The sequence below is a fragment of the Chiloscyllium plagiosum genome, chromosome 41 (genome assembly GCF_004010195.1).
Source record: "Chiloscyllium plagiosum isolate BGI_BamShark_2017 chromosome 41, ASM401019v2, whole genome shotgun sequence".
Classification (NCBI taxonomy): Eukaryota; Metazoa; Chordata; class Chondrichthyes; order Orectolobiformes; family Hemiscylliidae; genus Chiloscyllium; species Chiloscyllium plagiosum.
The window spans coordinates 15,749,504-15,763,034 of record NC_057750.1 but is presented as its reverse complement, the minus strand read 5'-3'; the positions used below and the strand labels follow the sequence as shown (position 1 = coordinate 15,763,034).

The following is a 13,531-nucleotide window of genomic DNA, read 5'->3' as shown; positions in this document are numbered from 1 at the left end:
TTAGGCACGGCCAATAAACACTGGTCTACTCAGCAGCATGTCCAAGAGCAATTTTCGAAAAAGAATTAAATTTGTATCGACCATTTTAATATTCTGACCAAATATATCATCTGCACTTTTGCTGCGTTTGTCTATCCTGAACTCTGTCATGTTGTTCACTCTTTGCTACACTTCCAGTTTTGATAAATAACTTGTCCCCTTCAGGGTGAAGAAGTTCTGCAGAAATTGAAAGAAGTTTCTAAGGTTCTGAATGTCCGTATCGCTGTCAGTAAACCATCGAGGACAGGAACTCTGAATGACCTGCATCTTCTGGAGAAGAATGGTACATTTACTTAGGTTTGACTTGTGATAGTTTTCCAAAATGTTTGAGTGCTGATTTGAGTCATTGTTTTTTTCAAGAATCTTTTTTTAAATTTAAACATCTGATGTGGGCATCACTGCATTTGTTTCCCATCCTTAATTAATCAGAGGGTAATTAAGTTATCCACATTTCTAAAGGTCTGGAATTATGTGTAGATCAGACCAGAAAAGGATGGCAGATTTCCTTCCCTAAAGGACATTAGTGAATCAGATGGGTTTTTATGGCAATCAGCAATGGTTAAATGGTCACTGTTACACTAGCCTTCATTATCGTTAAGCTACCACTTGCCAATAAACGCATGAAGGGAGCATCTTCAGGGCTCTGATTACAGAGCCACTGTATAGGACCAGTTGGATTGTTCTGTCAAAGTAGTGGTGTCAAAGGCACAATGGCTTCTTTGGACTAGTATTTAATTCCCTGCCACTTAGCTTTCTGTCAGTCAGTTGTGGAATAATGGAGTGTCCCCCAACTCATGTTCAAGATTGTGAAGTTGAGCCCTGCTCTGGAGACTTGAGCACCAAGTGTAGCCTGATGCTCCAGTGCAGTACTGAGGAAGCACTGCAGTGTTGGAAGTTATTATATTTTAGATGAGACTGTAAATCAGGTAAAAGAAGCCTCTCAGATAAATGTACTTATGACAATATTCAGATGGACGCTCACTCTATCCCACTATCTTCAATAGAGCAGTTACCTGCTCATTATCATATTCCCTGTTTTGGTGGAGTTTGCAGTGCTTAGTTGACTGCTGTGTTTTTAATATTACAGCACTAACTGCACTTCAAAAGTATTTCATTAGCTATTAAGAACTTTGGGAAGACCTGATGGTCCTAACAAAACTCACTACCATTCAGGACCAAACAACCTACTTAATCAGCATTCCAGCTGCCACCTGCAACATTCAGTTCCTCCATGAATGCAACTATAGCAACAATGTATTATTTACAAGGTGCATTGCAGTAACTCACCAAGGCACCTGTGACAAGATTGCCAAATGCATAATCTCTTCCACCAAGGAAGATGATGGCAATAGATCCAGTGAAAAACCACCACCTGCAATTTCCACTCCACCTGCATACAAGCAGTCCTGACTTGGAATTATATCACCGTTTGTTCACTGTCACTACATCAAATTCCTGGAACACTCTCCTTAAAAGCATTACGGGTTTACCCATACTGCACGCACTGCAGTGGTTCGAGGAGATGGCTCATTACCACCTTCTCAGGGTTATTTAGGGATGGGCAAGAAATCTAGCCTCGCCCCTGACACCCTTGACTTGTATATTAAAAAAGAAAGTTCTTCGTTGACTGTCAAGTGAACATAGCACATGTGATTATTGGGACCGTGTGTTTTTTCTATCAACAGGAGCAAAGTTTACAGTTGTGGACATGGCCAGACTGACGGCTGGAGTTCTACATACAAAATTCTGGATTGTTGACAGGAAACATGTATACATTGGAAGTGCCAATATGGATTGGAGATCGTTGACTCAGGTACTGAGGAAAAGCTGTGGATGGGCACAGCTTAAGATGTGAAGTGTCAGCACTCTTATCTCTAATGGCAAAACCTGAAAATATCAAGCTCTCAATACATGCAAAGAAGTTATGAGATATATGCACACTCAAATTGCTGTCCTTTCCATTGTACCTTTTCAAATGAGTATGGGGCATGACCATTCCCTGGGGCATCTTCATGAAAACCTTGACTAAATAGCGTTGATGTGCCTGCTTTAAAAACAAATGCTTCGCAATTAACTGTTCCCTGGTACAATCTCTAGACCAAAGCCTCAATCAATTAAAGTCCATTTGCCATCCAGTCAGTGCCTTTTTCTCATGTTTCCTTTCAAGTTTGGCATTCTTGCAATTCTGCCTTGATGAGCATAAGGCAAAAAGCTTCAACATGGTGTTCTTTTTCCTTTTTGCCATGCACGTTTGCTCACTGCTTGGTGACGATTTGTCTAGAGATTTCACAGGAAAAGTCAAAATGGCATGAACTGGGTTTCAGGACTGGGAAGAGTCGACCCCAGGTACATTGCCTCTTGGCGTCAATCTGCCAGCAATTAACAGAAGAGGGAAGAATGATCATTTGTGGAGGGCAGATGGTGGGATCAACTTGAGGGTGCAAATAGACAGTCCTAGAGATGTACAGCATGGAAACAGACCCTTCAGTCCAACTTGTCCATGCTGACCAGATATCCTAAATTAATCTTGTCCCATTTGCCAGGGCTTGGTCCATATCTCTGTATACCCTTCTATTCATATACCCATTCAGATGCCTTTTAAATATTGTAATCGTATCAGCGTCCACCACTTCCTTTGGCAGCTCATTCCATACACATACCACCCTTTGCATGAAAAGGTTGCCCCTTGGGTACCCTTTCTAAAATCTTTTCTCCCTCACTTTAAACCTATGCCCTCTAGTTACCACTCCTCCCCCACCCCACCCCCCAGGAAAATACCTTGCTTATTTGCCCTATCTGTGCTTCTCATTTTATAATCCCCCTTAAAGCTCCAAGGAAAATAGCCCAAGCCTATTCAGCCTGTGCCTATGGCTCAAACGTATGGAGTCAAAAGTAATTTGTCAGGATATTAGCGAGGGGCATTATTTTGGAGTCAGGAGAATTGCTCCTGCCCTTCAGTGCTCTGGGTTGAGGTTAATAGTTTTTAGTTGTGTCCTTGTTAGCATATCTATCCATGTCCCACCCTCTCCCTATCTCAGTAATTTCATCCAACCTCTCAAATCTCTGAAATCTCTCTGTTCCTCTCATCCTAGCCTTTCATGGATCCCTATTTCTAATTGTTCACTGTTAATAGTCAGACCTTCAGCTGTCTGAACCAGAAGCACTGGAATTCCCTCCCTAAATTTCTCCTTATCTCTACCTCATGCTCCTTCTTTGTGGCCCCCATTTAAAACAAGTTTCTTTGGCTAAAATTCTGGTCATCTTACGTGGCTCGACATAACACTTTGTTACATAATGCTTCTGTAAGTGCCTTGGGGTTACATTCTTGTGTCACTTTGGGGCATTTTGGGTATGTGAAGGGTTTCCTGTAAATTCCTTTCTTAAAAAAAAGGAGCTTTGTTTCCAAGGTGCTCAACACCCAATTGCTAACGTTTGCCAGATTTCCTTACCTTGACATTCTCACCTTTGACAGGTTAAGGAGCTGGGAGCCATTATCTTCAACTGCAGCCAACTGGCTGAGGATCTGGGCAAAATTTTCGAGGAGTACTGGAATCTCGGTGGGCACAACAGCAGCATCCCATCTCCATGGCCTAGTAATTACTCAACATTCTACAATGAGAAAAACCCTATGGTGCTGGAGCTCAACGACAGTCCAGCCAGTGTCTATTTCTCAGTAAGCTTCCTAAACGTTGCCTGTTTCTTCCAGTGGTTTTCATGGGATCTGCATAGATGCAGGACAGGTGTTGAGCAGTTGAGAGTTAGTTCCCTTGCTAGTCAGGCTATTTTGTTATTTGTTCATGAGATGTGGATGGACCTAATAGAGAAATTCATGGTGAGCAGTTGTATGAACATCTAGCAACATTTCTGAAGTGGTTTGGTATGTAGGAGTACCTGAATTGTTTTGACTGTTTCTAGAAGTTTCAAACATCAAGCGCATTATTTTGTGACCAGCGTAATTGTGCATGGTAATAGACAGATCAGGGATAAAGGTGGACCAGATGGGTTCTAGGCAGTTAGTCTGTTTCTCTGGATTACTAGTTTATTGACATTACTGCTATGCTACCAGCTACTGGTGTTAGCACTGCTGCCTCACAGCGCCAGAGACCCGGGTTCAATTCCCGCCTCAGGCGACTGACTGTGTGGAGTTTGCACGTTCTCCCCGTGTCTGCGTGGGTTTCCTCCGGGTGCTCCGGTTTCCTCCCACAGTCACAAAGATGTGCAGGGTCAGGTGAATTGGCCAAACTAAATTGCCCGTAGTGTTAGGTAAGGGGTAAATGTAGGGGTATGGGTGGGTTTCGCTTCGGCGGGTCGGTGTGGACTTGTTGGGCCGAAGGGCCTGTTTCCACACTGTAATGTAATCTAATCTAAATCTAATCTAAAAAAAAAATCTCAAAGTTGAAATGCAAGAATAAAAAGCTATATTTTTCTTTTTACATGGGATGTGGGTGTTGCTGGCTAGGCCATCATTTATTGCCCATCTGTTACTACCTCGAGGGCAGTTAAGAGTCAACCACATTGCTGTAGGTCTGGAGTTACGTGTAGGCCAGGTAAGGACAGCGGATTTCGTTCCTTAAAGGGCATGAGTAAACAAGGTGGGTTTTTATGACAATCAACAGTTGTTATGCAGCTATTATTCGATTTGCTTTTTATTCCAGATTTTCATTGCATTCAAATTTCACCATCTCATGGGATTTGAACGCATACCCTCAGAACAGTTGCCTAGAATCCTGGATAACTGCCTCCCTAATGTTATATAGCTTTTACAAAGGGATTGGAGAATATAAGTAACCAAGTCTTTCTGCCATCGTATTATGGTTCTTAGTGACACCATACTTGGAATACTGTTCGATTTTGGTCTCCTTCCTTAAGGAACGATCTGCTTGTCCTAGACAGCATGCCACAAATGTTCAGGCAGTTGACTCCTGGGATGAAGGGTTTGTCCTCTGTGGAGGGAATGACCAGGCGAGGCTTTTATTCTCTGGGGTTTAGAAAATGGAAGGACATCTTTCTGAAGCCGATAGCACTGGTAAAAGGTAGGCAAGGTGGATACTTGGAGAGTTGTGGATTTTCAGACATTGTTTTCAAGACAGATCAGAGTGTCTTGATACTCAAGGATTCAAGGGGTATATGGTGGGAAGATCAAGTTGAGGTAAAACATCAATCAGGATCTCATTGAATAGTGGAATAGTTCTGCGGGACTGATGTATTATGCTTCTGTCCCCCCCCTAATAGTGTTGGTCTGGCTGTCCTATAAATCGGATTGAGTTGTCTTGATGTCCTGGTTCCTTTTCCATTTTCAGAGCTCTCCCCGTGCATTGTGCCCAGATGGACGGACTGAGGACCTTGCCTCCATTCTCAGTATCATCGATGATGCAAAAAAGTTTGTGCATGTGGCAGTCATGAATTATATTCCAGTAACTGTGTTCTCTTATCCCAGAAGGTAAATGACAGTCCTTAAATGTAGACAGTGTAGATCATCCTGTTTGTGTGTGTTTGCATATACAAATGTTTGTTTTTATGTGTATCAGCAATGCTTGGTTTCTTTTTTAGTTGCTCTGGGCCAGATTTTCACCTATCGAGGCAGGAAGCTTGAGTTGCATATTTACTTTCAACACCTGCCTTTATTATAAGGAACCCAACCACCATGTTTTCATTCTGGGAAGGTAGATGTACTTAGTTAACTACCATTGGGGGCAGTTCAGATTTGGGAAGACAGGTTGGTTAGAAAGCCTACCACAATTGTCTGGGACTTGGTCTTAAATTGTAAGTAAAGCTATATCTAATCTAGCTTCTGGAGCTCTCACCCCTCTGTTCAATCCTCATACTAGTCCACTTTGTCAAGCGACCCATGAACACCCCAATGCTACCTCTGTAGCCCGTAGCATGGTTGACTTCCACTCTCACAGTATGCATTGTGGAACTAATGACACACACGATATGGAAAGTCTTGAAATGCACTTAATATAATTATGCTGAGTGAGCAATCTTTATTGGACAGCACTGAGCTAAGTCAAAGGCTCACTCCTTTCATCATTAAACTCTGTCTCTGCATAAAACTATTGTGCAATTTTAGTCACTGGTGCTGACAAAACTATGAAACTGTACAAACAATTTTCCAATGCATTCTCATTTTAATTTTTGAGAATCAACATAAACACTGGTAAAAACAGAAGAGCAATAAAATGCTAGCAATAACACGTTAAATTATTTATTATTAATTAAATAATACGTTTGGACATTATAGGTCAACATAAAACATAAATTTGAATGTATTTTCAAAATATTTTGTTAAATGTTATTTTACATACTCACCAATTATTATTTCATAAACTGCTCCATTTGGCATATAATGATTAAACTATTTTGTGAAAATGTTATTTTAGTTCTCAGCAGTCAATTTGCTTTACCTGAACTGCTCCAGACCTGGTCCAAGAAATAGTTAAGGGTCTTGAGATGACTGATTTTTGAGCTCAGGTCATTCTGCAGACCCAGTTTAACGGTTGGACTGAGACGGGCCTTGGCTCAGTAGTGGAATCACCAGCACTGTACTTGTAGTTGCCGCTGGATTTCAAGATTTGATGAAGCAGCCATGGGCAGGAGCCCATGGTCCAGAAAGAAAGTGACTGGGTGATGAGCAGGACAAGAGGCAGTTTGAGTGCCACCTGGGCCTTAGTGCCACTGAATGATGCAGTTCTGGAGGAGGGAGAGTTTGCAATCCTACTCAATGTTTGTCTGATATCAATTGGAGTCATGACTCACAGTTTAGAAACCATTGCCTGAGCATTCACTAAAGAATAGTTTGTTCTGACTTACTTTCTTGCTTGATTTGTGAGTTTAAATTGTTCTGTGTTTGAGTAACAAGACCTCTACATCCCCTTTGGCTTCATCCTCAGTCATTTTAACTCCATGCACAGAGAGGACTTTTGCTTCTGTTCTTTCGATATTAAGTTCCATCAGTCACTGCTCTGGCCACCTCTACTTTTTATCACATTCGATCTATTGTTTTTGAACTTCCCCTTCAGTGGGAACTCTCTGCCTGAGAAGTATGCACTTGTGACCAGCTCCACACCATGTTCATAGGCTCAATCAACCTATCTCTTTACCCATCCTTCTGATGAGAAGTTAAACCAAAACCACTGATTATCTGTTAGGGGGACCTTAAACAATTAGGGGGAACATAAACAATTCAGTTTCCCCTAAGTGGAATGCTAAGGGTGTTATCTCACTTCAAAACTCTGCTTTTTTGGCTGTTAAACAATTAGAATGTTCATACTGTGAACAGTCTTGGGCTCCTTATCTAAGATATTTAAGTTAAAATCACACAACACCAAGTTATAGTCCAACAGGTTTATTTGGAAGCATTAGCTTTCGAAGTATTGCTTCTTCAGATTCCAAATAAACCTGTTGGACTATAACCCGGTGTTGTGATTTTTAACTTTTGTCCCCCAGTCCAACACCGGCTCCTTCAAGTCATAAGATTCATTAAATACTTAATCAACCTTATATCACAGGAAAGATTTCATTATATTTACAAAACTCTCCATTTTAAACAATCCTTTCATTAAAATCAGCATGCTTACATGAATGCTTATAAATTTTTACACGAGAAGAGAAAAATTTGGCTTCTGCACAAATTGCATATTTTCAGTGACCAGTAGAGGGAACAAAATAAACTAAAAATCAGTTTCTACTATAACAAAATTTGCCACTTATAGTGCAACTGGAAAAATTTAAACATGCCCTATTACTGAAGAGAATTAAATTTAACTGAAAATCCTAGAGGCTATTGAAATTAACTTGCAGTATGCTTTGAAAGTAAAACAAATTAAATATTTGCCGAGCTTTGTGAATTGTACTGTTGATTGGGAAAATAACCACTGAGCCCATCATCACAATGAGAGGATGTGTCAAAATACATTAATTTGTCTCTCAAACCACAATACCTATAAGTAAAAGGTTGAAAAAAGTTGATAAATTAGGAAATTGTACTAATTTCACTTTATTTTAAATATGAACAAGCATTTATAATACGAAAGTCTTAAAATATGATTTATTTTATGATGGCCTTGTTGTAGTCAATTGTACCGCACTAACTGACCCTAGAACAAAGATCAGATAACTTTGGGCCGATTGGGTGAGGGGTAGCAGATGGAGTTCGTTTTGGATAAATGTCAGGTGTCAGATTTTAGTAAGGCAAATCAGGGCAGGACTTACACACTTAGTGGCATTATAGAATTACTACAGTGCGGAAACTGGCCAACAAGCCCACACTGACTTTCCGAAGAGTAACCAGCCCAGTCCCATTCCCCTACTACTCTACATTTACCCTGGACTAATGCACCCAACGTAGACATCCCTGATCACTATGGGCAATTTAGCATAGCCAAGTCACCTAACCTGCACATATTTGGATTGCGGGAGGAAACCAGAACACTCTGAGGAAGCCCACGTAGACACGGTAAGAATATGCACACTCCACACAGACAGTCACCCGAGGCTGGAATCGAACTGGGGTCCCTGGCACTGTGAGGCAGCAGTGCTAATCACAGTCAACGTGCTGCCAGGGTAGAGTTCTGGCGAGTGTTGCTGAACAGTGACCTTGGGTTGCAGGTTCTTATTTCATTGAAGTTGGCATCGCAGATAGGGTAGTGAAGAAGGCATTTGGTACACTTGCTTTTATTGGTCGGATCATTGAGTTGGGATGACATGATGCGGCTGTACAGGACATCGGTTAGGTCATTTTTGAAATATTGCATTTGATTCTGGTCTTCCTGCTATTGAAAATATATTGTTAAACTTGAAAGGATGCAGAAAAGATTGTATAAGGCTGTTGCCAGGGTGGAAGGTTTGAACTATAGGGAGAGGCTGAATAGGGTGGGGCTATTTACACTGGAGTGTCTGAGGCTGATGGGTGACTTTTATAGAGGTTGATAAAATTGAGGAGCCTGGATAGGGTGATTAACCAAGGTCTCTTTCCCAGGGTCGGGAGTCCAAAACTAGAGGGCATAGGTTTAAGGTGAGAGGGGAAAGATTTCAAAGGACCTTTTTCATGCAGAGAGTGGTACATGTATGGAATGAGCTGCCAGAGGAAGTGGTGGAGCTGGTACAATTACAGCATTTAAAAGGCACCTGGTTAGGAATGCGAATAAGAATGTTTTAGAGGGATGTGGGCTAAATTCTGGCAAATGGGGCTAGCTTAATTTAGGATATCTGGTTGGCATGGATGAGTTGGCCCTTGTCTGTTTCCATGCTATCCAACTCTGACTGTATATGCTGGCATTGGAGACAGTCCAGAGAAGGTTCACTAGTTGATCCCAGGTAGGAGGGATTGTCCTATGAGGAGAGGTTGAGTAGTTTGGGCCCATACTGATTGGAATTTAGGACATGAGAGGTGGACTTGAGAGGGTAGGTGTGGAGAGGTTGTCTCTTCTCGTCAGAGAGTCTAGGACCAGATGATCTCAGAATAAGAGATAAGGGGGAATTTCTTCTCCAGAGTGGTGAATCTGTGGAATTTTTTTCTACAGAGAACTGTCGAGATTGACTCATTAAGTATATTAAAGGCTAAGAGTAGCCTTTTATTTATCAGTAAGGGAGTCAAGGATTATGGGGAAAAGGCAGGAAAGTGGAGTCAAGGGTTATCGGATTATCTGTGATCTCGTTGAATGGCAAAGCAGAGTAGATGGGTTGAATAGCCTTTCTTTGCTCTATCTTGAGGATATGAACACTATTACATAAATGACAAAATCTACTTTATTTGCAACATGCAAATCAATGTGACTCAATGAACCTTAGGATGGGTACAACCCCGGGGGTCCTTGGTGATTAGTTGGCAAGCTTGGCACTGCCTAATAACAATTTCACCTTCATTGGTAGATACTGGCCAGATATTGACACGCATCTGCGGAAGGCTGCATTTGAACGGAAAGTGAAAGTACGGCTCCTAATTAGCTGCTGGTCACACTCCAACCCATCCATGTTCCCTTTCCTCCGGTCACTGGCAGCTCTGAAGAGTCATGAGAGCCATCTAAATGTGGAAGTGGTGAGTGAATAAACATTGAAAAGCATGAATTCAGAAAGCAGCTTTGATGGGTCCCATTATAGAGAATGCATCCAATTTATAATGTGCTTTTGGATTTGTCTTTTGACTTAGCAAAGTTTGAAAATGTCATTTGGAAATTCAAATAGATGGAAGTCATTCAAACTCCGTCCTGTATTGCCTTTCAATTAACTTTGTGACTGCTCTATATTTTAATCCCGATCTTGGTTTTGTAACCCCCAATACCCTTGTTTAACAAAATCTATTGATCACATCCTTAACATTTTCAATTGACTTCCAACATGAACAGCTTTATTGGGGGGTTTGGGTGGGGGGGTAAAAAGTTCCACTTCCCTCTGTGACAAAGTGCTTCCTAACATCACCCATGAATAGTCTGGCTTGAACTTTAATGTTATATCCCCTTCTTCTAGACTCCTCCAGAATTAGAATTAAGTTGCTTCTTAATCTTAACGTTAAGATCAGCCATTCTATTCTTTTTTTGCCTTTGCTTTTCCCCCTTCTTATAGAGCAGTTGGGAGGTGGTGGAAGGTAGCCTGATCTGATCATCAAGTCATATAATCACTTAGAATCATAGAATCCCTCCAGTGCAGAAGGAAGCCATTCGGCCCATCAAGTCTGCAAGGACCTCCAAAGAGCATCCCACTCAGACCGACTCTCCACTCTATCCCTGTAACCCCGCATTTACCTTAGCTAAACCAGCTAGCCTGCACATCCCTGGACACTATGGGGTAATTTAGCATGGTCACTCCATCTAACCTGCACATTTTTGATTTGTGGGAGGAAACTGGTGCACACAGAGGAAACCCACGCAGACATGGGATAACATGCAAACTCTGTACAGAGTCTTCCAAGACTGGACTTGAACCTGGGCTGCTGGTGCTATGCTAACGTCTGAGCAACCGCGCTGCCACGTCATGCAATCTCTTTCCACATGCTATTCAATAAGATCAAGGCTGATCTGATGTTGGCCTCAAATTTAATTCCCGCCTCAGGCGACTGACTGTGTGGAGTTTGCACATTCTTCCTGTGTCTGCATGGGTTTCCTCCGGGTGCTTCAGTTTCCTCCCACAGTCCAAACATGTGCAGGTTAGGTGAATTGGCCATGCTAAATTGCCGTAGTGTTAAGTGAAGGGGTAAATGTAGGGGAATGGGTCTGGGTGGATTGCGCTTCGGCGGGTCAGTGTGGACTTGTTGGGCCGAAGGTCCTGTTTCCACACTGTAGGGAATCTAATCTAATCTAAATTCTACTTTCCTGTTGTCCTGGACTTCTTTGTCTTTTAAAAATAAGAGATTGGTTAACACTAAAGGACACAAGCTCACTTATTTGAGTAACTGGTGAACTATACGTGTCTGAATCAGTTGCTTCCTCAAATAAACCTGAGACTAAATCGGAATCACATCGTGGATTACATCATTTCCTTTCTAGTGATCTATATCGGAAATATTACCAGCACCATCACCACCACTACTGCCGCCGCCACCACCACCACATCCCTGCATCCTACCCCCCCCACTTAAAGATGATTTGGAGATGCCGGTGTTGGACTGGGTATACAAATAAAAGTCACACAACACCAGGTTGTAGTCCAACATTTATTTGGAAGCACTAGCTTTCAGATCACTGCTCCTTCATCTGACCACCTAATGCAAAAACCTGTAAACCTTTTAAATCTGGTTCTGAGTCAGTTAAACCTACCAGAATGCCCTCCAACACCAAAATATTTCTCCTATGATGCACACCTAGAATGGATTACAATATTCTAGATAGGGGTGCCATCTAGAGCCTACATAACTTTCACCCATTTTGTATTTAAGCCCCTTAGATAAGGTTGAGCATTCAGTTAGACTTTCAAATGATTGTTTGCACTGTCCAGCAATTTGCAGAGATTTGTGTCCTTGGATCCCCCAAGTCTCTATGGTCCTTTGCAGCTTTTCTGCTATTTATTGATGCAATGACTAATTTCTTGCACCGTTCCTCCCAACTCCATGGCCTCTGCCATGGGTTAGAACATCTCCTTCAGCACCGAAGAAGATGTTCTAACCCATTCCCTCTGTTACTTTATTGCCATGCCCTCTGTTACTCAGCAATGCACTGGTGGGCTGTTGAACCTACTCACACTAACATTCAGGACCTGTCATTACTACCACTCCAACTTGCACAGTTGGAGGTGCTTTGCAATGGAAGCACAATAATTCTTCCTGCTTCATTCTTGCAGAGAATTTTCGTGGTGCCAGCAACACCGGAACAAAGTAGCATTCCCTATGCACGAGTCAATCACAACAAGTACATGGTGACGGACAGAGTGGCTTATGTTGGTAAGCAATCAAACATTGTCTGATCCTGCACACAATTGGTTTACAACTTAGCAATGGCAAATTTATGTTCAGAAGGCTAGTGTTTAGGAATGAGACTATATTTTGGACTGTTGTCTGGATTGAGTTCTTATTTTTCTCAATAATATCGCAATAGTTCTAAGTTCAAATAGTTTATCTACATGATTTAAAAGTCATTTTGCAGAATTTTTAATACATGTAATAACGTGTATGAGTGATATGTTTCATTGCTTGCTAGAATTTTCAGTCAGGAGTCTCACATCGGGTTATAGTCCAATAAGTTTATTTGAAACCGCTAGCTTTCAGGGAGAGAGAATACATTGGTGAGAGAGAATACACTGGACACAATTTATAGTAAAAGATCAAAGGGTTTTGCAATTTATGCAAATGTGTTGAACAAACCTAGATGGCTACTAAGTCTTTAATCAGAATGGCAGTGCAGGTTTGGATTGGTTAATATGTAAATCCCTGCCTCAAGATAGCTTCAGGTTTTATCAGAATAAAGATGACACTTTAGGTCGGACAATGGTAGTCATGATTTGGAGATGCCAATGTTGGACTGGGGTGTACAAAGTTTAACTAGGTCAAAAGATGCATTCTAGGTGTGAAGCCGTTTTTCAAGTCTGTTGATATCTCATCCTGGAGCCAGACTGGTTTTATTTCCAAAGTAAGAAGTTATAAAATGCCACATTGTCTGTCTATAAGTTTACAAATTATACACCAGATTGTAGTCCAACAGTTGTTTTTGGGAGTACAAGGTATCGTTGCGCTGCTCCTTCATTAGGAAGCTCTCCGAAAGCTTGTACTTCCAAACAAACCTGTTTGACTATAACCAAGTGTGGTGTGAATTTTAACTTTGTCCACCCCAACCCAACACCGGCACCGCCACATCATGTGTACAGATTGTGTGCTCTTTGAACAAAATAGAATGTACCTGCAAATTTACCCCATAGATTTATGTGTGCTTGAGAGGGAGTATGTGTGCATGTTAGTGTGTGCTTCGGAGGGTGCGCGAGTGTGAGGGAATATAGATGGGTGAGAGGGTGAATGTGGTGGGCGGGGGGGGAGGGTGTGTGGGGAGAGGGAGTATATGCGTGCGAA

General features: G+C 41.7%; 1 protein-coding gene across 1 annotated transcript in view; it reads left to right on the top strand.

Annotated features, from left to right (window-relative positions):
• Nucleotides 1–195: 195 nt before the first annotated feature.
• pld3 (phospholipase D family, member 3) overlaps nucleotides 196–13,531 on the top strand; it is a gene marked incomplete at its 5' end in the record, with an annotated part of 17,237 nt that continues 3,901 nt past the window's right edge. The window contains 6 exons of the mRNA XM_043680694.1: nucleotides 196–322; nucleotides 1,725–1,852; nucleotides 3,512–3,712; nucleotides 5,340–5,479; nucleotides 9,913–10,078; nucleotides 12,313–12,412. Coding sequence (XP_043536629.1) covers nucleotides 196–322; nucleotides 1,725–1,852; nucleotides 3,512–3,712; nucleotides 5,340–5,479; nucleotides 9,913–10,078; nucleotides 12,313–12,412 — 862 coding nt within the window. The remainder of the gene's footprint in view (nucleotides 323–1,724; nucleotides 1,853–3,511; nucleotides 3,713–5,339; nucleotides 5,480–9,912; nucleotides 10,079–12,312; nucleotides 12,413–13,531) is intronic.